The sequence below is a fragment of the Pongo abelii genome, chromosome 17 (assembly GCF_028885655.2).
Source record: "Pongo abelii isolate AG06213 chromosome 17, NHGRI_mPonAbe1-v2.0_pri, whole genome shotgun sequence".
NCBI lineage: Eukaryota > Metazoa > Chordata > Mammalia > Primates > Hominidae > Pongo > Pongo abelii.
The window spans coordinates 64,038,430-64,060,821 of record NC_072002.2 but is presented as its reverse complement, the minus strand read 5'-3'; the positions used below and the strand labels follow the sequence as shown (position 1 = coordinate 64,060,821).

The 22,392-nt window shown below is 36.1% G+C and overlaps 1 protein-coding gene across 11 annotated transcripts in view; it reads left to right on the top strand.

Annotated features, from left to right (window-relative positions):
- DYM (dymeclin) overlaps positions 1–22,392 on the top strand; it is a 413,664-nt gene that overhangs the window by 177,960 nt on the left and 213,312 nt on the right. For 8 of the 11 annotated variants that reach the window (NM_001133903.1, XM_054537558.2, XM_024235728.3 and 5 more), the window contains 3 exon segments: positions 569–751; positions 4,961–5,139; positions 14,884–15,009. In NM_001133903.1, the coding sequence (NP_001127375.1) occupies positions 569–751; positions 4,961–5,139; positions 14,884–15,009 (488 nt within the window). 11 annotated transcript variants of the gene reach the window in all.

Below are 22,392 nucleotides of genomic sequence, written 5' to 3'. Positions count from 1 at the left end.
TCTCACTCTGTTGCCCAGGCTGGAATGGAATGGCATGATCTCAGCTCACTGCAACCTGTGCTTCCCAGGTTCAAGCTATTCTTTTGCCTCAGCCTCCCGAGTAGCTGGGACTACAGGCGCCTGCCATCACGCCCGGCTATTTTTTATATTTTTAGTAGAGATGGGGTTTCACCATATTGGCTAGGCTGGTCTCGAAGTCCTGACCTCTTGCTCCACCTGCCTTGGCCTCTCAAAGTGCTGGGATTACAAGTGTGTGCCACTGCGCCCGGCTTGCATTAATTTTTTTTAGCAAATTTTTCTACTAAATTTCATTCACTTTTTAAAAAAATTTAGGTTACCTAATCATAAAAATCTCTATTTCTCTATTTTGTTGTAAATACAGTCAATCTTTGTCCAGTTTCTATAGCAAGGAGGATTTTCTGGCCTTGTGAAATGTATAGACATGATTCTTGTTCTACACTTTGGAACTGCTCATTACCATATTGTATTATATTACACAGAATACTTTACAGAAATACATTCATCTCATTGGTGGCAGCACATCCTAACAGGGTGTTTTCCTCCCCAGCAGGACTCTGGACTGTCTTCACACTAGGTGGTGTGGGCAGCAAAGTGGCTGCCTCTCCAGAGCTTTCTTCCCCTCTGGCCAACCAGAGTCTCCTGCTTCTGCTGGTGTTGGCCAATCTGACAGATGCCTCAGATGCGCCAAACCCCTACAGACAAGCCATTATGTCCTTCAAGAACACACAAGGTTTGTGGTATTTTTTCTCCAATATTCTTTGTAATGGGGAGAGTATTGCTTATTCTATATTGTTTATTGTCTTATAGTTTTGGAGATGAGTGTCCATTTGTATGTTTTCATATTGGTCAAACATGAGAAAAACTTTAGCTTTTCATGTCAATATTATCAGGAAGGTCAAGCATCCTTTATATCTGATCCTTTATATCTGTTTAAATTCATATTTCTTTCAGGGACAACCAACCAGCATGTGTTTAATTTGGGTCAGTCTGTACTACCTGTTAGGGATAGGAATTAACCTGGAAAACCCAAATGCTAGGTTGTTTTAAATTTTCAGTTAAAGTCTGTGTTCTAGAGTTTTATAGAACTAAAAATTAGGTCTCAAAAAAAAAATTAGAACACAAATCAGAAAACCTTTTTCTGTAGAGGGTAGTGGCTTTGTGGAGCCACATGGTCTCTCCTGCAGTCTCTCAGCCTTGCCGTTGTTCCATCAAAGCAGCCATAGGTACTATGTAAACAAGTTAGATGGCTGTGCTCCAGTAAATCTTTACTTCCAAACAAGGAGCAGGCTGCCCATGAGCTGTGTAACTTGGTATTAATAACTCCTAAAGTAGAAGGTGAGCATATGGCTTCATGTTGAACCAGTATTATCTCTTCTCAAAAGGTTACATTCTAAAAGCAATATTCCTGTAGTACAGTCAAGTGCTGCTCAACAGCAGGGCTGTGTTCCATTAGGCAATTTTGTCGCTGTGTGAATATCATAGTGTACTTAGGCAAACCTAGATGGTGTAGCTACTACATAACTAGGCTATGTGGTGTAGCCTATTGCTCCTAGCCAACAAACCTGTTCAACATGATGATGTACTGAATACTGTAGTCAGTTGTAACACAGTGGTAAGTATTTGTGTATCTAAGCAATCTAAACCTAGAAAAGGTACAGTAAAAACGTGGTATTATAATCATATGGAATCACTTTGAGTATGTGGTTTATCACTGACTGAGACGTTATTATGCAGTGCATGACCAGATGCTCAAGACATTTCTAACACTAATGTAATAAAGATGGGTGGGAAGTACAGTGATTGGATGGGAGCATTTGTAAGCCTTCTGATGCCCTGTGCCATGATTCTTCCGGGTTATTCTGATACGCATTTCTTATAGACGTGGTTAAATGTGCCCATTAATTGTGCCTCTGCCAATTCTGGTATTATTTTCAGTGTGTCTTTGTCCATTTGTGCTGCTCTTACAAAATACCTGAGACTCAATAACTTATAAGGAACAGAAATTTATTTCTCACAGTTCTGAAGGCTGGGAAGTGAATCTAAGATCCAGACACCAGCAGGTTTGGTGTCTGGTGAGGGCTCAGTCTCTGCTTCCAAGATGGATCCTTCTATCTGTGTCTTCACATGGCAGAAGGGAGTCAAGGGCTAAAAGGGCTGAATGCTATGTGGGCCCTCTTTTATGAAGGCCTTCATCCTATTGATGAGAGAGGGGCCCTTAGGACCTAATCACACTGTAAAGGCCCCACCTCTTAACTTTATTTCATTGGAGATTAAATTTCAACATGAATTTTGGAGAGGACACAAACTATAACACAGGACAATAGGGAATTAATAACAATTTTACAAATTAAAAAACGAAAACTGGCGTATCTGTTAGTATTTTTCTGTTCCCATTACTTACTCTTCTTGGTGACAGTATGGCTTAATGGTTAAGAAAGCAAGTTTCAGAGTCAGGCATACCTGGCTTCACACCATACCTCTATCACTTCAGAGTGTGAGACCTTTGACAGTTTGCTTAATCTCAATTAGCTTCAAAAGCTTTGCCTATAAAATAGAGATAATATCACCTAATAGTATTTGTATAAAGACCAAGAAAGGTAAGTCTTTAAAATGATTAGCCCAGATTTTGCAACAAAGCACGTATTCAGTATATGGTATCTACTATGTTACTCTTGTTGCTCAGGCCAAATATTGGTATTTAGGGCTGAACTTTGCTTGGGATGGTCATGGTTTGGGAGACCATGTAGTACAATGAAGCAAAATGTTGGCTGAAGGGTATTCATATCCATCAGGGCTGATCTTGGCAAAGTTACTTAATCCCTTTAAACATCTATTACATTCCATGTAAAGCTGATCAGAATAATGACATGTTTGTTGTATGGGTTAAATAAAGGATAACACAAAATGTTTAGTATAACAGATGGTTCATAGCATTTATTAGCTAGTAATGTATATATGTTGTGGATACATATATACAACACACATATTCCCTTTGCAGTCAGGTATAATACAGGTTGGTGAATTTGTTACTTTGCTTCAATATTAAAGAAGCATAGTGTGTCTAGAATCCTCCTCCAGTGAGCATTCTGTAGATTCCATAATATCTGCATACTCACTGCACATGGCAGCACTTCCTTTTACCATCGCTTGCAAAAATATAAAGCCAACCACACACAAAAAAAAGGAATTATTTTTGTAAGTGTCAAAAATACAGTGTTAGTATTGAAAAAATAGCCTATATTTCAAATGTGGAAGGAAAAGTGAGGGCACTGGATAGTAAACTTGAAGGCATTTTGATGCATTCTCCTCACAAATGTAAAGCTTAGAAAGGAGAATCTGAGAGGCAAGGATTGTGTTGGAACACATCTCTTTTTCCATAAGAGCACACCTTTTAGAAATGTTAAAGCAAGTTGTTTTGTTTTCGTAGTGCTTCTGTGTTTTAAAGGCTTAAAAATAATTTGGTGCTTTTTAGAACATAAAAATATTAGCTCTTTGTGCTACCATGTTCAGAGTTTTATTTGATTGGATGATGACTTTCTCTGAGTCCATTGAACTTATCTTTATCTTCTTTGTTACTTCCTAACCTTGGTTGCTTCAGTTTCTCAGCAAATCCATTTAACTGTTGGAAAGAGGCTGTGTCAGTTTGGAATATCAAGAACTTTTCCTAATACAGGCTGTGATTTGTGCTTTTCATTGTTCCAGTGACTGTACTTTAAAAAAAAAAAAAGTTTCTTAACAGTTGTAGTCAATTAGGTTTGCATTGGAGATTATATTTTATTTTATTTTAAAAAAAGTTATTGAAGTTTTCTGGTAGTTGTCTCAAGCTTGGTGTGTTCTTTTGATTATAGAACCTAATGTTGAGCATACACAGATGGCCCTCAACCTACAATGGCTGGACTTAGGATTTTTTGACTTTATGATGGTGCAAAAGCAATATAAATTCAGTACTGTATTTGATAAATTACATGAGATATTCAACACTTTGTTGTAAAATAGGCCTACTGTTACAGTTGGATTGATACAATTTAGAACTGTACACAAATATAATAGGTTAGGCTAGGCTAGACTACACTATGATGTTTGGTAAGTTAGGTGTATTAAATGCATTTTCAACTTAGAATATTTTCAATTTATGATTAATTTATGGAAATATGACCCCATTGTTAAGCTGAGGAATGTCTATACTGATTTTGATATAAGTGGATGCTTCAGCTACAATTTATTTAAAGGCAGTCTTTTTCTTTTTAATTCTATCTTAAAAGATAATTTTCTATTTTGTGTAGAAATTATGTTTTTCTCTAGATATTTTTTATTCAGGACTCATGGTTATTTAGTTTTGGTAACAAAGTATTTTATCTCAATGTCCTGGTTAAGTTGTATTGTTTGGAGGGCCTTTTGCCTAGCTCGTAATTCTGTTTATTTAAGTTCATGTTCGTATAGCTGATTTATTTCAGCTATGTTAATGGGAAAATAGTAACAGAGTCAAAGTATATGACTTAGTTTAGTTCTTTTTAAAGTAAAATTTTTGTTTTGTTTTGTTTTAGACAGAGTCTCACTCTGTCACCCAGGCTGGAGTGCAGTGGTGCATCTCGGCTCACTGCAACCTCCACCTCCCAGGTTCAAGCCATTCTCCTGCCATAGCCTCCTGAGTAGCTGGGTTTACAGGCCCACACCACCATGCCTGGCTAATTTCTGTATTTTTAGTAGAGGTGGGGTTTCACCATGTTGGTCAGCCTGGTCTCAAACTTCTGACCTCATGATCCACCCGTCTCGGCCTCCCAAAGTGCTGGGATTACAGGCGTGAGCTGCCTTTGAATCTGAAATGTAGTGACTTTCCATAAAATTAATGGGAATTGAGTTGTACACATTACTTTAACAATATTTTTATTTATATAAAGCACAGCTAGAAATTACTGATGTGCTGTTTTCTGTATTCCAGATAGCAGTCCTTTCCCCCCATCAATTCCACATGCCTTCCAGATCAACTTTAATAGTTTGTACACAGCTCTTTGTGAACAGCAGACATCTGATCAAGCAACTCTCCTCTTGTATACCTTGCTCCATCAAAATAGTAATATTAGAACATATATGTTGGCTCGCACAGATATGGAAAACCTTGTAAGTATCATACTAAACATTCCATGCGTTTGTATTTTTTTTTAAATTACACTTTAAGTTTTAGGGTACATGTGCACAACGTGCAGGTTAGTTACATCTGTATACATGTGCCATGTTGGTGTGCTGCACCCAGGAGCTCGTCATTTAACATTAGGTATATCTCCAAATGCTATCCCTCCCCCCTGCCCCCACCCCACAACAGGCCCCAGTGTGTGATGTTCCCCTTCCTGTGTCCGGGTGTTCTCATTGTTCAATGCCCACCTATGAGTGAGAACATGCGGTGTTTGGTTTTTTGTCCTTGTGATGGTTTCCAGCTTCATCCATGTCCCTACAAAGGACATTAACTCATCCTTTTTTATGGCCACATAGTATTCCATGGTGTATATGTGCCACATTTTCTTAATCCAGTCTATCATTGTTGGACATTTGGCTTGGTTCCAAGTCTTTGCTATTGTGAATAGTACTACCATAAACATCCGTGTGCATGTGTCTTTATAACAGCATGATTTATAATCCTTTGGGTATATACCCAGTAATGGGATTGCTGGGTCAAATGGTATTTCTAGTTCTAGATCCCTGAGGAATCGCCACACTGACTTCCACAATGGTTGAACTAGTTTACAGTCCCACCAACAGTGTAAAAGTGTTCCTGTTTCTCCACATCCTCTCCAGCACCTGTTGTTTCCTGACTTTTTAATGATCGCCATTCTAACTGGTGTGAGATGGTATCTCATTGTGGTTTTGATTTGCATTTCTCTGATGGCCAGTGATGATGAGCATTTTTTCATGTGTCTTTTGGCTGCATAAATGTCTTCTTTTGAGAAGTATCTGTTCATATCCTTTGCCCATTTTTTGATGGGGTTGTTTGTTTTTTTCTTGTAACTGTTGGAGTTCATTGTAGATTCTGGATATTAGCTCTTTGTCAGATGAGTAGATTGCAAAAATTTTCTCCCATTCTGTAGGTTGCCTGTTCACTCTGACGGTAGTTTCTTTTGCTGTGCAGAAGCTCTTTAGTTTAATTAGATCCCATTTGTCAATTTTGGCTTTTGTTGCCATTGCTTTTGGTGTTTTAGACATGAAGTCCTTCCCCATGCCTATGACCTAAATGGTATTGCCTAGGTTTTCTTGTAGGGTTTTTATGGTTTTAGGTCTAACATTCCATGCATTTGTATTTTATAATATTTTGGAGAAAATCTTCTTTTCCCAAGAGGGCAAATTTATTTGCCTGGTTGCCACAAAGGTGATGGTCAAGAAATTGATAGGGAGATGTCACCAGACACAGACAGAGGGTAGGAGCTTCTCCAGCATAAGACACAGCTCATGTGGAGGTGGCCTTCCAGAGCAGGACACTGCAGCATCCCTGGCTGGCTTGACAGCGTCCCTCCCTGTCCTTACAGTCTTTAACAGCCACGCGTTGCCCAGGATTCAGCCTGTTGAAGTCTTCCAAAAACCCTCTGCAATTCTCAAGGAGATTTTTAAATCATCTTGGTCCCTGCCATCTGCTAAAGTGCCCGCCCACCAAGTTCATGTTACTCATCACAGTTGCTGAATATTCCTGGTGAGAATGCTGAAAGGAAAATGATGTTTCAACTCAGCTGTCCAAATGTCCCATCCGCTCTGGCAGGCTTAGGCTTTAGGACTGTCTGAACTCACTCCCTGGAGTCTTATAGTCATTTTAAGGTACCTTTGTCAGATATCACTTAAATTACACTATCCATCACTACATGAGTGAAATTAGTTTTCAAATTTTTGTTCATAGACAAAAACTCCTGTAAGCAATAATTGATTTCCTTTATGACTAATGTGCAAACATCAGTGTTTCTATGAGGGGCAGAGTGAGCTACCTCACCAAGTTGTTAATGTTGTTTGAAATACATACTATGTAGATAACTATAGACCCTTAAAATACATTCATAAAAATGTGAACATTCCCGAAATAGCCAGTAGCTGGCTGACAGCAATGAAATGTTCCTTCTGCACCAGTTTTTACAGGTTGATAGCAGGATTCTCCCAGTATTTGGTTACCATTTTTTCAGTGTTAAATTTAAAATACTGCATAAATAGTGAAGAAATATGGAATACTAGAATTCATTGAACATATTCTACATCAAATTGACACTAAGAACAAAAAGTGTGGTGAAAGAGTGTCTGCACATCAGGTCTAGGTGGGAAACATTGCTTAAATAACAAATTGAGTATGAAAGTATACTGCTCATATGAGTAAAATCCTATAAAGAGAAGGCTTGTTTCCTGTTGGGTGTGGATAGGCATAGAGACAATTCTGAGTATGATGTATTCTAAGGGAAACGTTGGCAATAAGCAGGAAACCTGTGACATCACCTGTTTCAGAAAGTTGTATGGTAAGGATGCAGGTATATAAGATGGTGCAGAGAGCAGCTGTCTGCGTTTGATGACATACCCGGTGAAAGGTTAAAAGGTTTTGTGTTGTAGTTTTTTTGGAGGGTGGTGTTTGTTTATTTGTTCTGGTTTTGTTGGATAATTTCTTAATTTATGCTCCATCTGTCCTTTTACCTTTCTTCTATAATAAATATGTTGAGGCTCTGATTAGAAAATATGTTATCAGTAGGAAATTTACTGTGCTGATCTGATTTTGTTGTGGTTATCAGTTCTTTTATTCTGCAGTCTTTGACATTAAGAAGGTAATGTTTGACAGATTACAGTGTTTCTGAGAAATACCTTATTGTGTGTAAATCCCATAAGGCTGGAGGCAGACCTGCCTCTATTCAGCGTAGGGTGTTGGCTGACTTGGATTCTTTCTATTGATGGTCTGACTCACTACTGTTTGACTTGTTTTAACTCAAAACAAGTTAATTAATCTGGTGTAGCTTCTTGCGGTACATTTTTAATTGGTATCTATTAGAATAACAATACAGTGACTCTTACATTTTCTTTTTGTGTCTCTGAATAGCGTCTAGGGCGAATCCAAGTGCCTGAATATTAAGAACAGGGCATAAGAGGGCATACTTTTTAGAAAAACCCGTTATGGACATGAACACAAGTTTTATATTTTATCACAATTAAATGTTTACCAAGAAAAGCAGCTAGACATTTGAGATGGTCATGATTCTTTTAGTTGTAACAGACCCATTGCTTATGCCTAGCATAAGCAAAAAGAAATATATCTGTACAAATGAAAAATTTGTGCTTTTTTTTTCTGGCTTCAGTCATAGCTGATTCTAGGGGCTAAATGATGTTATCCAGGCTTGGCCTCTCCATCTTTTGCCTCTGCCTTTTATAGCTTTGGCCTTATTCTCAGGCACACTTTCCAAGTGGGGAGACAGGTGGCCACCAGCAGCTCTCGATATATCATAAGCTAAAAGGGGGAAACACAACTACTTCAGAAATATTTCATGAAACACAACTACTTCAGAAATATTTCGTGAAGGGCTCCAGTACTCTCTTCTTGGGTTGTGTATCCACTTATTTGACCAATGACAATGGAAGGAGGCACACTTAATGCTAAGTCACCATAGCCACAAAGGTAAAGGGAAGTTCCTTAAGGAAGGGATCTTGGACAAATAATATATAGTCACTTCAACACTATATTGCCTGTAACTTCCTTAATCAGGGCATTATGAGTTAGTCACTCTTTTAATTTCTGTTTGTGTTAGTCCAACAGAGATTTGGCTGGTATTTCCCTTAGGCCTCCAGCAGTCTTCTGCTTTTGGGTCAAGCCTTGAGCCTGCACAATATTGCAGATATGCAACTCCTGTCATTTTTATATCGTACTCATTTGAATCTTCACTGAAGAGACACTTAGAAAATGAGATTAATATTTACAGTGATATGCAGTCTATGATTTATCATTAATTATATCTTGTTTTAGATGGACTAATAGTCCTTTATTTTCTGAGTGTGGTTTTTATATAAACATCAAAAAGGAAAAATTTTTTTTAGCCCTTTTCTTTTCATGCTAAGTTTCTTGAAAGCTACATTCTTTGCCTTTACTTCTTATGCACTTTTCTACCTGTTGTGATCTAACATCTGTTCCCACAACTTCCTCATCAACAGCTCCTGATTGCTAGTAAATCTCTGGGCATGTTTCATCATTTTCTTATTTGACTGCATTGCTGCATGACACTGTTCATCTCTTTATTCTTTAAACCGCCAAATACCTATGTCTTAGTCAGTTCTGGCTTAGTCAGTTCAGAATTTAGTCAGGCCTGACTGCTTTAACAAACATACCATAGACTGGTGCTTAAACAACAGAAAGTTATTTCTCATAGTTCTGCAGGCTGGGATTTCCAAGATAGAGATGTCAGCCCCCTTGGTGTCTGGTGCAGACCTGCTTACTGGTTTGTCAATAGTCATCTACTTGCTGTGTCTTCACATGGCAGTGAGCAGAGGCAGAGAAGAAGCAAGCTGTCTCCTATCTCTTCTTATAAGGGTACTAATCCTGTCATGAGGGCTCCACCCCTGTTACTTAATCTCCTCCCAAGGGCCCCACCTCTTAATAGTGTCCCATTGCGTGTTAGGGTTTTAACATACGAATTTTGGGGTCCCAAACGTGCAGTTCATATATCTACAAACATATACCTTGGCTTTCCAATCATTGTACTCTGCTGGTTTTTCCACCTCTATGCCTACTGCTTTTCTCTTTTATGTCTTATTTTTCCTTGTCCTTATTTCTCTCTCTTTTATGTGTTATTTTTTCTTGTCCTTAAATGTGTCCTGCTGCAGGATTCTGTCCTTTTTGTTTTTTCCCTGTACTTCTCCCTAAAACATCTAAGCAAATTCAGTTGCCATTTATATGTTGCCAGTGTATATGTTCCCATTTATATGTGCCATATGTATTCAGTTCTGTATTTGCAGTCCTGATTGCCTGTATCTCATATCCATGTATCCAGCTGTCCCAGACATTTCCCAGTGGCCATCTCATAGACACCTTAAACCAAATATGTAAAAATTGGGTTCATTATTTTCCCTGCTGTTCCTTCTCTTACTCCTGTATTGTCTGTCACAGGGAGCCATCCATAGAGTTGGCAAAAGCTTTGACTCCTCTGTCTCATTCCCCCATATCCAACCAAATATTTTTTATTTTCTCTCCTTATTATCTTTGGAATGTAATAGTGTTCTTTTTCCTCATTGCCATTCCTTTGGTTTAAGCTGCCTTCATCTCTTACTAAAATTATTGCAACGTCTTTAACGGTTTTCCTGCTTTCTGTCTTGCTATCCTTTAATATTTTTTATCCTGTTTCCAGAGTGAGTATATTAGAGTCAAATCTGATCATGTCACTTCCCTACTTTTAAAGCCCTTTCATGTCTCCACAGTGCCCTCAGGTTAAAGCTCTTACTCTTAATGTGGCTAACAAGACAATTTATAGTTTTGCCACAGCTTCCATTTTGGGTCTCATCTCTTTGCCATTATGTTCTTTTTATTCTGTATTTAATCATAATGAATTAATTTAATGGCTCTCAATCTGACCTATCTCCTAAGTTTAGACTTGGTTTTCTCTCTAGAATACTTCTCCTTGGAATTTTCTCCTTTTTCCTCTTCTCAGATAACTCCTAGTAGTTTTTCAGATCTCGGTTTAGATAGTTCTTTCAGAATTAAAGTGCTATTATAAAAGTAATTATATACCATATCCAAGTGGGATTTATCCCAGAAATGTAAGCTTGATTGGACATCTGAAAGTCAGTTATTGTGATACATCATATCAACAGAGTAAAAAACAAAATCATATGATTATTTAAATAGATACAGAAAAAAGCATTTGACAAAGTAATCACTTTTTTATGAAATAAAAATATTTAACAAACTACGAATAGAAGGGAACTTCCTCAGTTGAATAAAGGGCTTCTATGAAAACCCCACAGCTCACATTATACTTAATGGTAAAAGACTATGTTTTCTTTCTCCCCGAGATCAGCCACAAAACAAGGATGTCTGCTTTTGCCATTTCATTCAACATTTTACTGGAGATTCTAGCCTGGGCATTTGATTAAGAGAAAGAAATGAAACATATCTAGATTGGAAAGCAAGGTGTAAGATTATCTGTATTTGCAGATGACATTATCTTATATATAGATAATCCTAAGGAATCCACTAAAAAACTCTTAGAATTAATAGATGAGTTCAGCAAAGTTGCAGGATACTAGATCAGTATAAAAAGTCAATATGCAAAAAATTGTATTTTTATATATGAGAAACCCCAAAATGAAGTTAAGAAAATAGTTCTGTTCATAATAGCATCAGAAATTTAACAAAAGAAGTACAAAACTTACACTGTGAAAACTACAAAATATTATTGAAAGAAATGGGAAAACATAATTCATTGATTGCTACATAAAAAAAAAAAAAGAGATAGAGATAGGGTCTTACTATGTTGCCCAGGCTGGTCTTAAACTTCTGGCCTCAAGCGATCCTCCCACACTGGCCTCTTAAAGTGCTGTGATTACAGGCATGAGCCACCGTACCCAGCCCTGATCACGGTACTTCACATTGTTAAGATAGCAGTATTCCCCAGACTGACATACACATTGAGCGCAATACCTATTAGAATCCTAGTTGACTTCTTTATAGAGATTGACAAGGTGATTTAAAAATTCATATAAAATTACAGAGGACCAAGAATAGCCAAACAATCCTGAAAAGGAACAAATTTGGAGGACTCATACTTTCTAATTTCAAAACTTACTATAAAGAAACACTAATCAATACTGTGTGTTACTGGCACAAGGATAGACGTAATACATCAATGGAGTTGAATTGAGAGTCTAGAAATAAATCCATGTACCTATCATCAACTGATTTTTAGCCAGGGTGCCAAGACCAATGTGGAAAGAATAGGTTTTTTCAACAAATGGTACTGGTGCAACTGTGTAGTCACTTGCGAAGGAATAAAGTTGGGCTTTTGCTTCACCCCATATACAAAGTTAATTCAAAATGGGTCAAAGACCTAAAAAGAGCTAAAACTATAAACCTCTTAGAAGAAAATGGGGGTAAATCTTCATGACCTTGGATTTGGCAAATGACTGTTAGATATAACAACAAAAGCATGAGCAATGAAAGAAAAAACAGGTAAATTGAACTGCATCAGAATAAAAACGTTTGTGCTTCAAAGGACCATCAAGAAAGTGAAAAAATAGACCGCAAAATGTGAGAAGATATTTGCAAATCACTTATCTGGTAAGGAACTGTATCTATAGTATATAAAGAACTTTTTAAACCCAATAGTAGAAGGACAACCCAATTAAAAAATGGATGAAAGATCTGAGTAAACATTTCTGCAAAGAAGATATACAAATAGCTAGTAATACACATAGGAAAAGAAACAACTTGACATTATTAGTCATCAGGTAAGTGTAAATCAAAACCACAGCAACATACCACTTTACTCCCACTGTGATGCCTAGAATAAAATGTTAGATAATAAGAAGTGAGGATGTGGAGAAATCTCATCTCTCATACACTGTTGGTGGAAATGCAAAATGGTGCAATGGCTTTGAAACAGTGGTAGTTCCTGAAACAATTAAACGGTTAGCATATGATCCAGCAATTCCAAGGCTAGATATATACCCAAGAGAAATGAGTATATGTCTGCAGGAAAACTTATAAATGAATGTTTATAGAAGCATTGTTCATAATAGCAAAAAAGTGGAAACAGTTCAAATGTTAGTCAACAGAAGAATGGATAAATGAATTGTGGTATGTTTATGCAATGAGATATTATTTGACATAAAAAGGAATGAGATCCTGATACATACTGCAACATGGATGAACCTTGGTAATATGTTCAGTGAAAGAAGGTAGTCACAAAAATCTACAGTCTATGATTCTATTCATACGGAAGTCCAGAATAGGGAAATCTATAGAGACAGAAAGTGGTTCCTTTGGGCAGGGTAGATAGGGGTCTGGGGGAGGTGATAGTTAAAGGGTATGGGGTTTCTTTTTGAGGTAATGAAATTTTTCAAGTTGCCTGTGGTGATGGTTATACATATGTGTGAGTATATGGTAAACCATTGAATTATGCACTTTGAATGGATTGTATGGTCTGTAAATTGTATCTCAATACAAATATTTAAAAGAATGAAGTACTATTCTGACATAGTCTCATTGGACCCGTTACTTACTCTTACATTATTATTTCTTTGAATATACCATTTGCTTGTGTGTCTTGTCAATATTTTCAGTACTCTATTGGTATTATGTACTATAGGTAAGATGTGCTTTCTACAGGCGTAGCCAAAAAAAAAAGAATATGGCATAAAATATATAGTCACATGTTGCTTAACGTGGGGAGGCATTCTGAGAAATGTTTTATTAGGTGATTTTGTCATTGTGCAAATATCATAGAGTGTACTTACGCAAATCTAGATCGTATAGCCTAACTACACACCTAAGCTTTATGGTGTAGCCTATGGCCCCTAGGCCATAAACCTGTACATCATGTTACCGTACTAAATACTGCAGACATTTGTAACACAATGGCGTTTGTGTATCTAAACACAGAAAGGGTACAGTAAAAATATGGTGTTGTAATCTTATGAGACAATACAACCACAGACTGTTATATGCGGTCTGTCGTTAACGGAAATGTTATGTGGCGTATTGAAAACTCCAGAATCAGAATTAACAAATGTTGAGTTAAATGACTAAAAAATATAACTATGCTTACTAGGTAATATGGAATGTGAGTACAGTGTATTATGTTTGACACAATGTCAGAAGGAACTCCAAAGACAAGAATGCCTGGGAAAAGAGACAGAGCAATGACTACTTGGTAACTGGTATACTTAGTTCCTGGAAGTTAATAGTACTCATGCACTGAACTTCATAATTTAGAGGAAGTTTTAGCTACAACTTGTAAAAGAACAAAACACACCAGTGCCACATTTTAAAAGCTTCCTGTAATAGGTGTGCCTGTCAAAACACGTATGCCCCAGTGTGCGGCATACCAGCCTGTTTTGGTGGGCTTTGCAGACCAGCCTGTGCTTTAGGGACTTGTATGTGTAAACAATTTACTCATTACATGTGTTGTCTGATTTAGATGATAGATTTTTTTTTTGCCTATTTTCTAGCATTCAGTGGATAGTGTTCATGGTTGTCTCCTACAAGACATGCTATGTAGATAGTCTGCCCATCTTTAATAAATAATTTCAGTAACCTTACTTTAGTAAAGAAGGAACAAATTGAAGGTGTCAATGATTTGAAATAAGCACAATTGTAAACAGCATTATGAAATGAAATGTTTGATAGATACACTGAAGAGCATATCTTAATACATATGTTGAGAAAATGCACCTTGGGTTCCAAGAGTCTGTTTAATTATGTATTTATTTAAAATATAGTTCTTGAAATATATTTTTTACTTATTAGCTTTAAAAAGATGGTGCTGAGCACATAAATTAAAAAGTTAACTTCTGAGGAGCTGTGCTTTCCCCTGTACTCCCACTTTTTGGTTAAGTTGGGAGAAGGCAATGTGACTTCTTAAAATCTTCAAAACAAACGGCGAGCCTAAATGGTCCTTGCAGATCCAACCTTTATGTTGGTTAGACCTTAAGAGACCTTCACAGAGTTAGTGGTGATTTTCTCCACTGGCATCTTAGCTATACATTTGGAAAATACATTCAGTCAGAAGTGGGTTTATATGGTTTTTTTCTCTAATGAAAAATATAACTATGATATTAAAGCGAAGAGTACAAAATGAAAGTGTAAAGATTTAAAACATTTGGATTTATAATGAAGTATTGAAATAGTCAATTATAATTTTTATTCTCTAGGTTTTACCAATTCTTGAGATTCTGTATCATGTTGAAGAAAGGAATTCACACCATGTGTATATGGCCCTTATAATATTGTTGATCCTTACGGAAGATGATGGCTTCAACAGATCCATTCATGAAGTGGTAAGTTACCATTACTTGGATTAGAGTTAGAGTTACAGAACTCTACTCTAGACATGTCCCTACATAAGATTTACTAGTCTTTACATTTCTTTCTGGTAGATGTTCCTGTGAGAACCTGCATTAGAAATGTTATGTCTTTCTTCAGATTTATGAAGTGGTGCCTTTTTTCCTTTTTTCCTTTTTTTTTTTTTTTTTTTTCAGAATGACTATTAATCACTATTAAAAACTCTCAAAATGGTTCTTTGGTAATTGATACAAATGCTTTTGCTGCTACTGGGTTCATTTTTCATCAGCATTTCATTTCCACTTTTTCTTTGTGGCAGAAATTGTCAAACAGGTTTGCTTCATGCATACAGAATTAGAGAAGAAAAAGGGACCAAAACGGGAGAAGTTTGAGAAATCCATTGTTTTATATATATATTTTTAAAGAACATAACATAATTTAACTTTTTAAATTTTGGTCCTGTTGGAGAGTTTTATTCCCAAACTGGTTTTATGTTCTTCTTTGGCATTTTTTAATTTTATTTTTTGCATCAAAGTAATACACATATGTAGTTTTAAAACTTGTATAGAAGTACGAGGTTTTAATGAAAAATAACAGACCCATGTTCACCCTATTTCTGATTCCCACTCCTGTAAGGTAAATGCTTTCAGTTCTGTCCATGTTTCGAAGTAACATGCTTATATTGTGATTTCTTGATTTTTCAGTTGTAGACATTAACTATTATCGCCCAAAGATGGAAGATAGTCATTGGTTCTTCCTGCATACCACAAGTGTTCCCTCTGGGTTCCCAGCACACTTGCCGGCACACAGACTTTTTCCTTTTTCCATCTTATTACCATTTTTGGTTAACTCAGCTTTTACATTACTATTTTTGATGTTATTTTTAGTTCAGTTGTGTACTGTAGGATAATTGCATTTCTTTTCTTGAACATGTTTTACCATTTCTGTAGCACATCATTGCCCTGTTTTTTATTTGTGTACTAATACACTGATTCTACCCCCAATACTTCAACAGAACTGAAAATTTGCTCAAAATATATTCAAACTTACTGTTTTTGGACTCCTGTCTTTCCTGGAGCATCTGGTGGCCCTGGTTGATCTGTTCATCTGTAGGAGTAAGCACTAAGAAGTCGATTGGAAGTCCTGTGTGTGGGCAGGTCTTACTTACTGTACCTTGTTGTATGTACATAGTCTCTTTCTCTGGGACTCTGTCCCTGCAGGCCATTTTTTGGGTGGATTGTTTTTGATTCTTCCAGTCTCCTTGCTAGGGGGTCTATAGGAGAAGGGCGCTGGGCCTTCACTCTTTATAAGGGTACAGATAGTTTGTTTTCTTCTCATTTTCAGTAGGGCTTTTATATTATCTTTACTCCTCTCTAATGTTCCCTTAAGTCATGTTTTTGCCTCTTACATAGTATGACCATAATTTCAACTAAGATTTAAGGAATCTTGACCATTGTGGAAGGAGTATTAAAGATACAAATTTATTTTTTGTGTGTATATTTAAGGTATACAACTTGATGTTTTGATATATTAATACATGTACATAGAGAAATGGCTACTATAGTCAAGTAAATTAGCATATCCGTCATCTCACATAGTTACCCCCTTTATTTTTTGTGGCAAGAGCAATGATACTCTCCTACAACTTGATGTTTTGATATATTAATACATGTACATAGAGAAATGGCTACTATAGTCAAGTAAATTAGCATATCCATCATCTCACATAGTTACCCCCTTTATTTTTTGTGGCAAGAGCAATGATACTCTCCTTTGGCAAAAATCCTGAATCCAATACAGTATCATTAACTGTAGTCCTCATATTATACATTAGATCTCTAGACTTCATCCTATATACCTGCAACTTTGACCTATATCTCCCCATTTTCTCACATCCACCCCCAGTACCCATTGTAATATCCTCTATCTGTGTATTTGACTTTTTAAAAAGATATTCCACATATATGTGAGATCATGAAGTATTTTTCTTTCTCTGGTTTATTTCACTTAGAATAATGTCCTCCAGGTTTACCTATGTTATGCCAAATGTCAGGGTCTTCTTTTTTAAGGCTGAATAATATTCCTTTGTTTATACAACCATGCAGTACTTAACAATTGGGAAGCATTGTGAGAAATGTGTCCTTAGGTGATTTTATCATTATGTGAACATCGTAGAGTGTGCTTACACAGCCAGGATAGTGTAGCCTACTACACACCTAGGCTGTGAGCTATAGCCTGTTGCTCCTGGCCACAAACCAGTACAGCATTGTTACTGTATACTGTAAGCAGTTATAACACAATGGTAAGTATTTGTTTATCTAAACATAGAGAAGCTACCATAAAAATACAGTATAAAAGATTTTAAAAGGCACATCTGTGTAGGGTACCATGAATGGAACTTGCAGGACTGGAAGTGGCACTGACTGAATCAATGAGTGAGTGGTGAGTAAATGTGAAGGACCAGGACATTATTGTATGTTATCGTAGACTTTATAAACACTGGACACTTAGGCTACACTAAATTTATAAAAATATTTTTCTTTAATAATCAATTACCCTTAGCTTACTTGAACTTTTTTACTTTATAAAGTCACCACAAACACATGAATAGTGTGTTGTGCTACAATGACTACAACATCTAGGTGATAGGAATTTTGTTGTTATCATCTGGGACCTTCTTTGTATATGCTGTCTGGCATTGACCAAAACATTGTTATGTGGCAAATGACTGTATGTATTACATTTTCTTTATCCATTTGTCTGTCAACGGACTCTCTGGCTGTGTCTGTCTTGGCTATTCTGAATAGTGCTGCAGTGAACGTGGGAGTGCAGCTATCTTTATAGGTGCTGATTTCATTTTCCTTATGCCCAGAAGAGGAATTGTGAGATGATACACTAGTTCTATTTTTAATTTCTTTGAGAATCTATATACTGTTTCTCACCTTGGTGGCTCCAATCTACATTTCCACCAACAGTGTGCAAGGGTTCTGTTTCCTGCATCCCCTCCCATACTTGTTATCTCTTGTCTTTTTCATAATGACTATCCACACTGGTGTGATGGTTTTGATTTGCATTTCCCTGATAATTAGTGATTTTGAGCACATTTTCATATACTTGTTGACCATATTTATGTCTGTTTTAGAGAAATGTCTATTCAGGTCCTTTGCCCATTTTTTAATGGGATTGTTTTTCTGTTATTGAGTTGTGTGAGTTCTTTAGATATTTTAGATACTACCCCTTTATCAGATATATGGTTTGCAAATATTTTATATCAATTCAGAGGCTGCTTTTTCATTTCGTTGATTATTTCCTTTGTTGTGTAGAAGCTTTTTAGTTTAATATAGCCCCATTAATTTATTTTTGCTTTTGTAGCCTGACCTTTTGATGTGAACATAGAAATTTATTGGTTCTTGTTTTCAGTAAAATACTATGAGAAGTAATATTTTCACTGATTTCCTCAACTTTTTAAATATGACTTTTCTTTTAATAAGGAATTAAATACGATTTTTAAAAACATCTTAAAATTGAAGTATAACATGCATATAAAACACACAAATTTTAAAGGAAAACTAATGAAAATTACATTCTATATTTGTGTCATTACCACCCAGATAATTATTTGCTTCAGCAGCAGCAATAACAAAACAATCAGAACAAGAAGAAGTAACTATAACCACACAAAAAACTTTGAAGCAAACATGACAAAATGTTAGTTTTTGGCATAATTCATATGTGGGTATACGTTTTATTGTGCTATTTTCTATACTTTTCTGTATCCTCATTCTATAATTAAAACACTTTCAAGTTAGCAGAGAATTTTGCATTAAAATTAAACTTCGCTGACTGCCAAAACAGGGTTGGTAAGATAGGGAAAGTTCAGTTCACATTGAAGTTCAGTTCCATTGGATTTCAGGATATTTTAGATGACATTTCAAATTCAAATATTGAAACACTTGTTCTTTTTCTCTAGAATCTGACTTTCTTGTTGATCTCGATTTATTTTGGTCCCTTCCCTTTCCATATGTAATAGTAGAAAAGAGTAAATTCAAATGTTTTACCAAGTTTCTCTACATGGAATCATTAGTGTGAACCTAATTGCCTATGATATATATATTGTTATCTCATTTTGATTTGAATTTGCATTTCTTAATACCCAATGATACGGAGAATTTATTTTTAATGTGCTTTTTGTGTGCATATATATCTTTTTGCCATTTTTTAAATTATCTTTTTTATTTTGAAATAATTGTAGATTCACATGCAGTTTTAAGAAAAATAAGAGAGACCTCATATACCCTTAATACAGTTTTCCCCAATGGCAACTATAGTTGTAAAACTGTAGTTCAGTATCACAGTCAAGATATTTGATACTTTCGTTTGTTTGTTTGTTTGTTTGTTTGAGACACAGTCTCGCTTTGTCTCCCAGGCCAGAGTGCAGTGGTGGGATCTCAGCTCACTGCAACCTCCGCCTCCTGGGTTCAAGTGATTCTCATGCCTCAGCCTCCCGAGTAGCTGGGACTACAGGCACACGCCACCATGCCTGGCTAAGTTTTGTATTTTTTATTAGAGACAGGGATGTTTCACCATGTTTGCCAGGCTGGTCTTGAACTCCTGACCTCAAGAGATCCAGCCACCTCGGCCTCCCAAAGTGCTGAGATTACAGGTGTGAGCCACCACACCCAGCCTGACATTGATACTTTTTAAGGTATAGAACATTTCTATCACCACAGAATTATATCCCTCATCTTGCTCTTGAATAGCCATACCCCCTTTTAAAAACTTGGCTTATCTTATTATTGAGATGTAAGAATTTTTTATTCTTGATCTTTTGCTTTTTTATATTCTAGTTTGTTAATGTGAATTATACTGGTTATTGAGAATTATACTGATTATTTATTGAATAATAAATCAACTTTGCATCCTGTGCATGTAAAGTGCACTTGGACATGATATGTTTTTAAATGTATTTTCATATACAGTCTGGTTAAGTTTTGAACTTTGTGTTTTCTGAGGAATTTGTACATTTCTTTTAAGGTAATGAATCTATTACAATAAAATTGTTCATAATATAGTCTTATTACCTCTTCCTTTTTTTAAAAAAAGCTACCTTTTAATGTCTGTACTAGCCACAGAGAGATTACCCTTCATTCTTCATGCTGATAATGTGTCTATTCTCTTCTTTATGTTTCTAACTTTTTTAAAAAGTTAAAACTTTAAAGAACTAACTTTTGATTCTATTGATTGTTTTTCCTCCATTTTTTGTTTTCTATTTTAATTATTTGTGCTCTTTATTATTTCTTTTCTCCTGCTTACTTGAGCCTCAATTTGCTTTTTTTTTTTTTTCCCAACGTTTCTTAAGGTAGAAGCCTAGACCTTTGATTTTACATCCTTCTGCTTTTCCACTGTAAGCAAAATATATGAAAATGTTTTCAGACTTTGGACAATAGGCAGCACAGGAGAGTAATGCTAGAAAGAAAAAAATATATTTAACAGTAATTATTTTTAAGAATTTGAAAATACATTAAAGTCAAACTTTATCACTACCACCTAAGATGTGAATACTTTGATTTAAGACAAATGATTCTACTGTTTTAGTGTAAATGATCATACTCATTCATTAACTAGAAATTAGAATTATTAACATTAGGTGAACATCATTTTCAGAAAATTTTCTTTTTTTTATTTAAGTTGAGACAGGGTCTCACTCTTGCCACCCATGCTGGAGTGCAGTGGCACAATCGCTGCTCACTGTAGCCTTGACTTCCTGGGCTCAGATGATCCTCCTACCTCAGCCTCCTGAGTAGCTGGGACTGCAGGTGCATGCCACCATGCCCAGCTAATTTTTGTTTCTGTGGAGATGGGTTTCGCCATGTTGCCCAGGCTGGTCTCAAACTCCTGGGCTCAAATGATTAACTCAGCCTCCCAAAGTTCTGTGATTACAGGCGAGAGCCACCATACCAGACCTTCATTATGCAATATATTTTGTAATATTATTATATGGTGAAGAAAAGAGATTTTGGAAAGCTAAGATGTTAGAATCATTGTTTAGTTATTTTAAATCCATGTTGCAGCTGTAGAGAGAACCAGTGTACTTCTTAATGAGAAACATGAGAGCATTATTAATTCCACACTTCTTTTCATCTTTCTTCCGATTTTTTGTTAATTATTTAATTTTGTAAAAAATTTTTTGAGACAGAGTCTCACTCTGTTTTATGCAATTCTTGTGCCTCAGCCTCCCAAGTAGCTGGGATTTACAGGCAAGTGCCACCACACCTGGCTAATTATTTTTTTTTAGATTATTCAAAACTTATAACATTTCCATTCTGTTTTGTAACTCAAATTGCCAAAATTGCCTAATACTGGTTTTATTGGATGTGTTGTCTACCATCAGCCCTTTTACCATAGTTTAGTTTCTGTATTCCTGAGTTCTTTATTTTTATTCATCTTCTTCTATGTATCTGGCTTTTATTTTCAGTATTTTCTTCACAGAATATTTCTGTGGCATATTTTATTCACCTTCTCATGTTTGAAAATGTCTGAAGGTTCTCATTTTCTCTCCCACACCTCCTTCCACTATTTAGTCGGAAGAAGAAACAAATAAATAAACCTACCAAACTTGTTTCTCTCTCTAGATTTGGGGATTTTCATCAGAATTTTCAGGATTTTGTCAATTTTTCCAAGGGACTGCTGCCAGGTAAGGCAGGATTCAGTCAGGCATGTACTTCTTGAGCCTGCTCTTGGGTTTTCTCCTTTATCATGCATCATGGACGCCAGTACACCTATGACTGTGGACTTGGGCTCATAGAAGCATTTTTTTTTACCACGTGTTACCATGGGACAGCCTGCGATTTATAGCACATATATTGTTTAGTGAGATTGTTTAAAGGACTGTATATACTTTGTCCACTCCCACATAGGTGTGAGATTAGTATATTTGGTATTACTAATTCGGTAAGCATTTAATGAGCATGAACCACCTCTCATACCTGTGGTAACGGTGAAATGAATTTTAAGACACAGTCACTTTTGTAGTATAGCTCCTAGTTTTAACTTGCCAGATAAGTCATGTGCTTTTATTCTGTTCTCCAGATTATAGAGGTGTGGTAGACTTTGAGGATATTAAGTTTGGGCTCTAGTCTATTTGTTCAGTGTACTACTCTTCTAAGGCAAAACTTTAAAATTATGATTTCACAATTTCTACCTATTACCATGCCTAGAGATGTGATACATTTATGCCTTTTGATATTTCTTTCTCTTTCCTAGCCCTCTTCTTGTCAGATGTAGATGTGCTTATACATAACACAAAGTATTCGATAGAAAAATGGGCAAAATAATAGAAAAACAGACTAGAGACCCTGAACAGTAATCATTGTTTAACC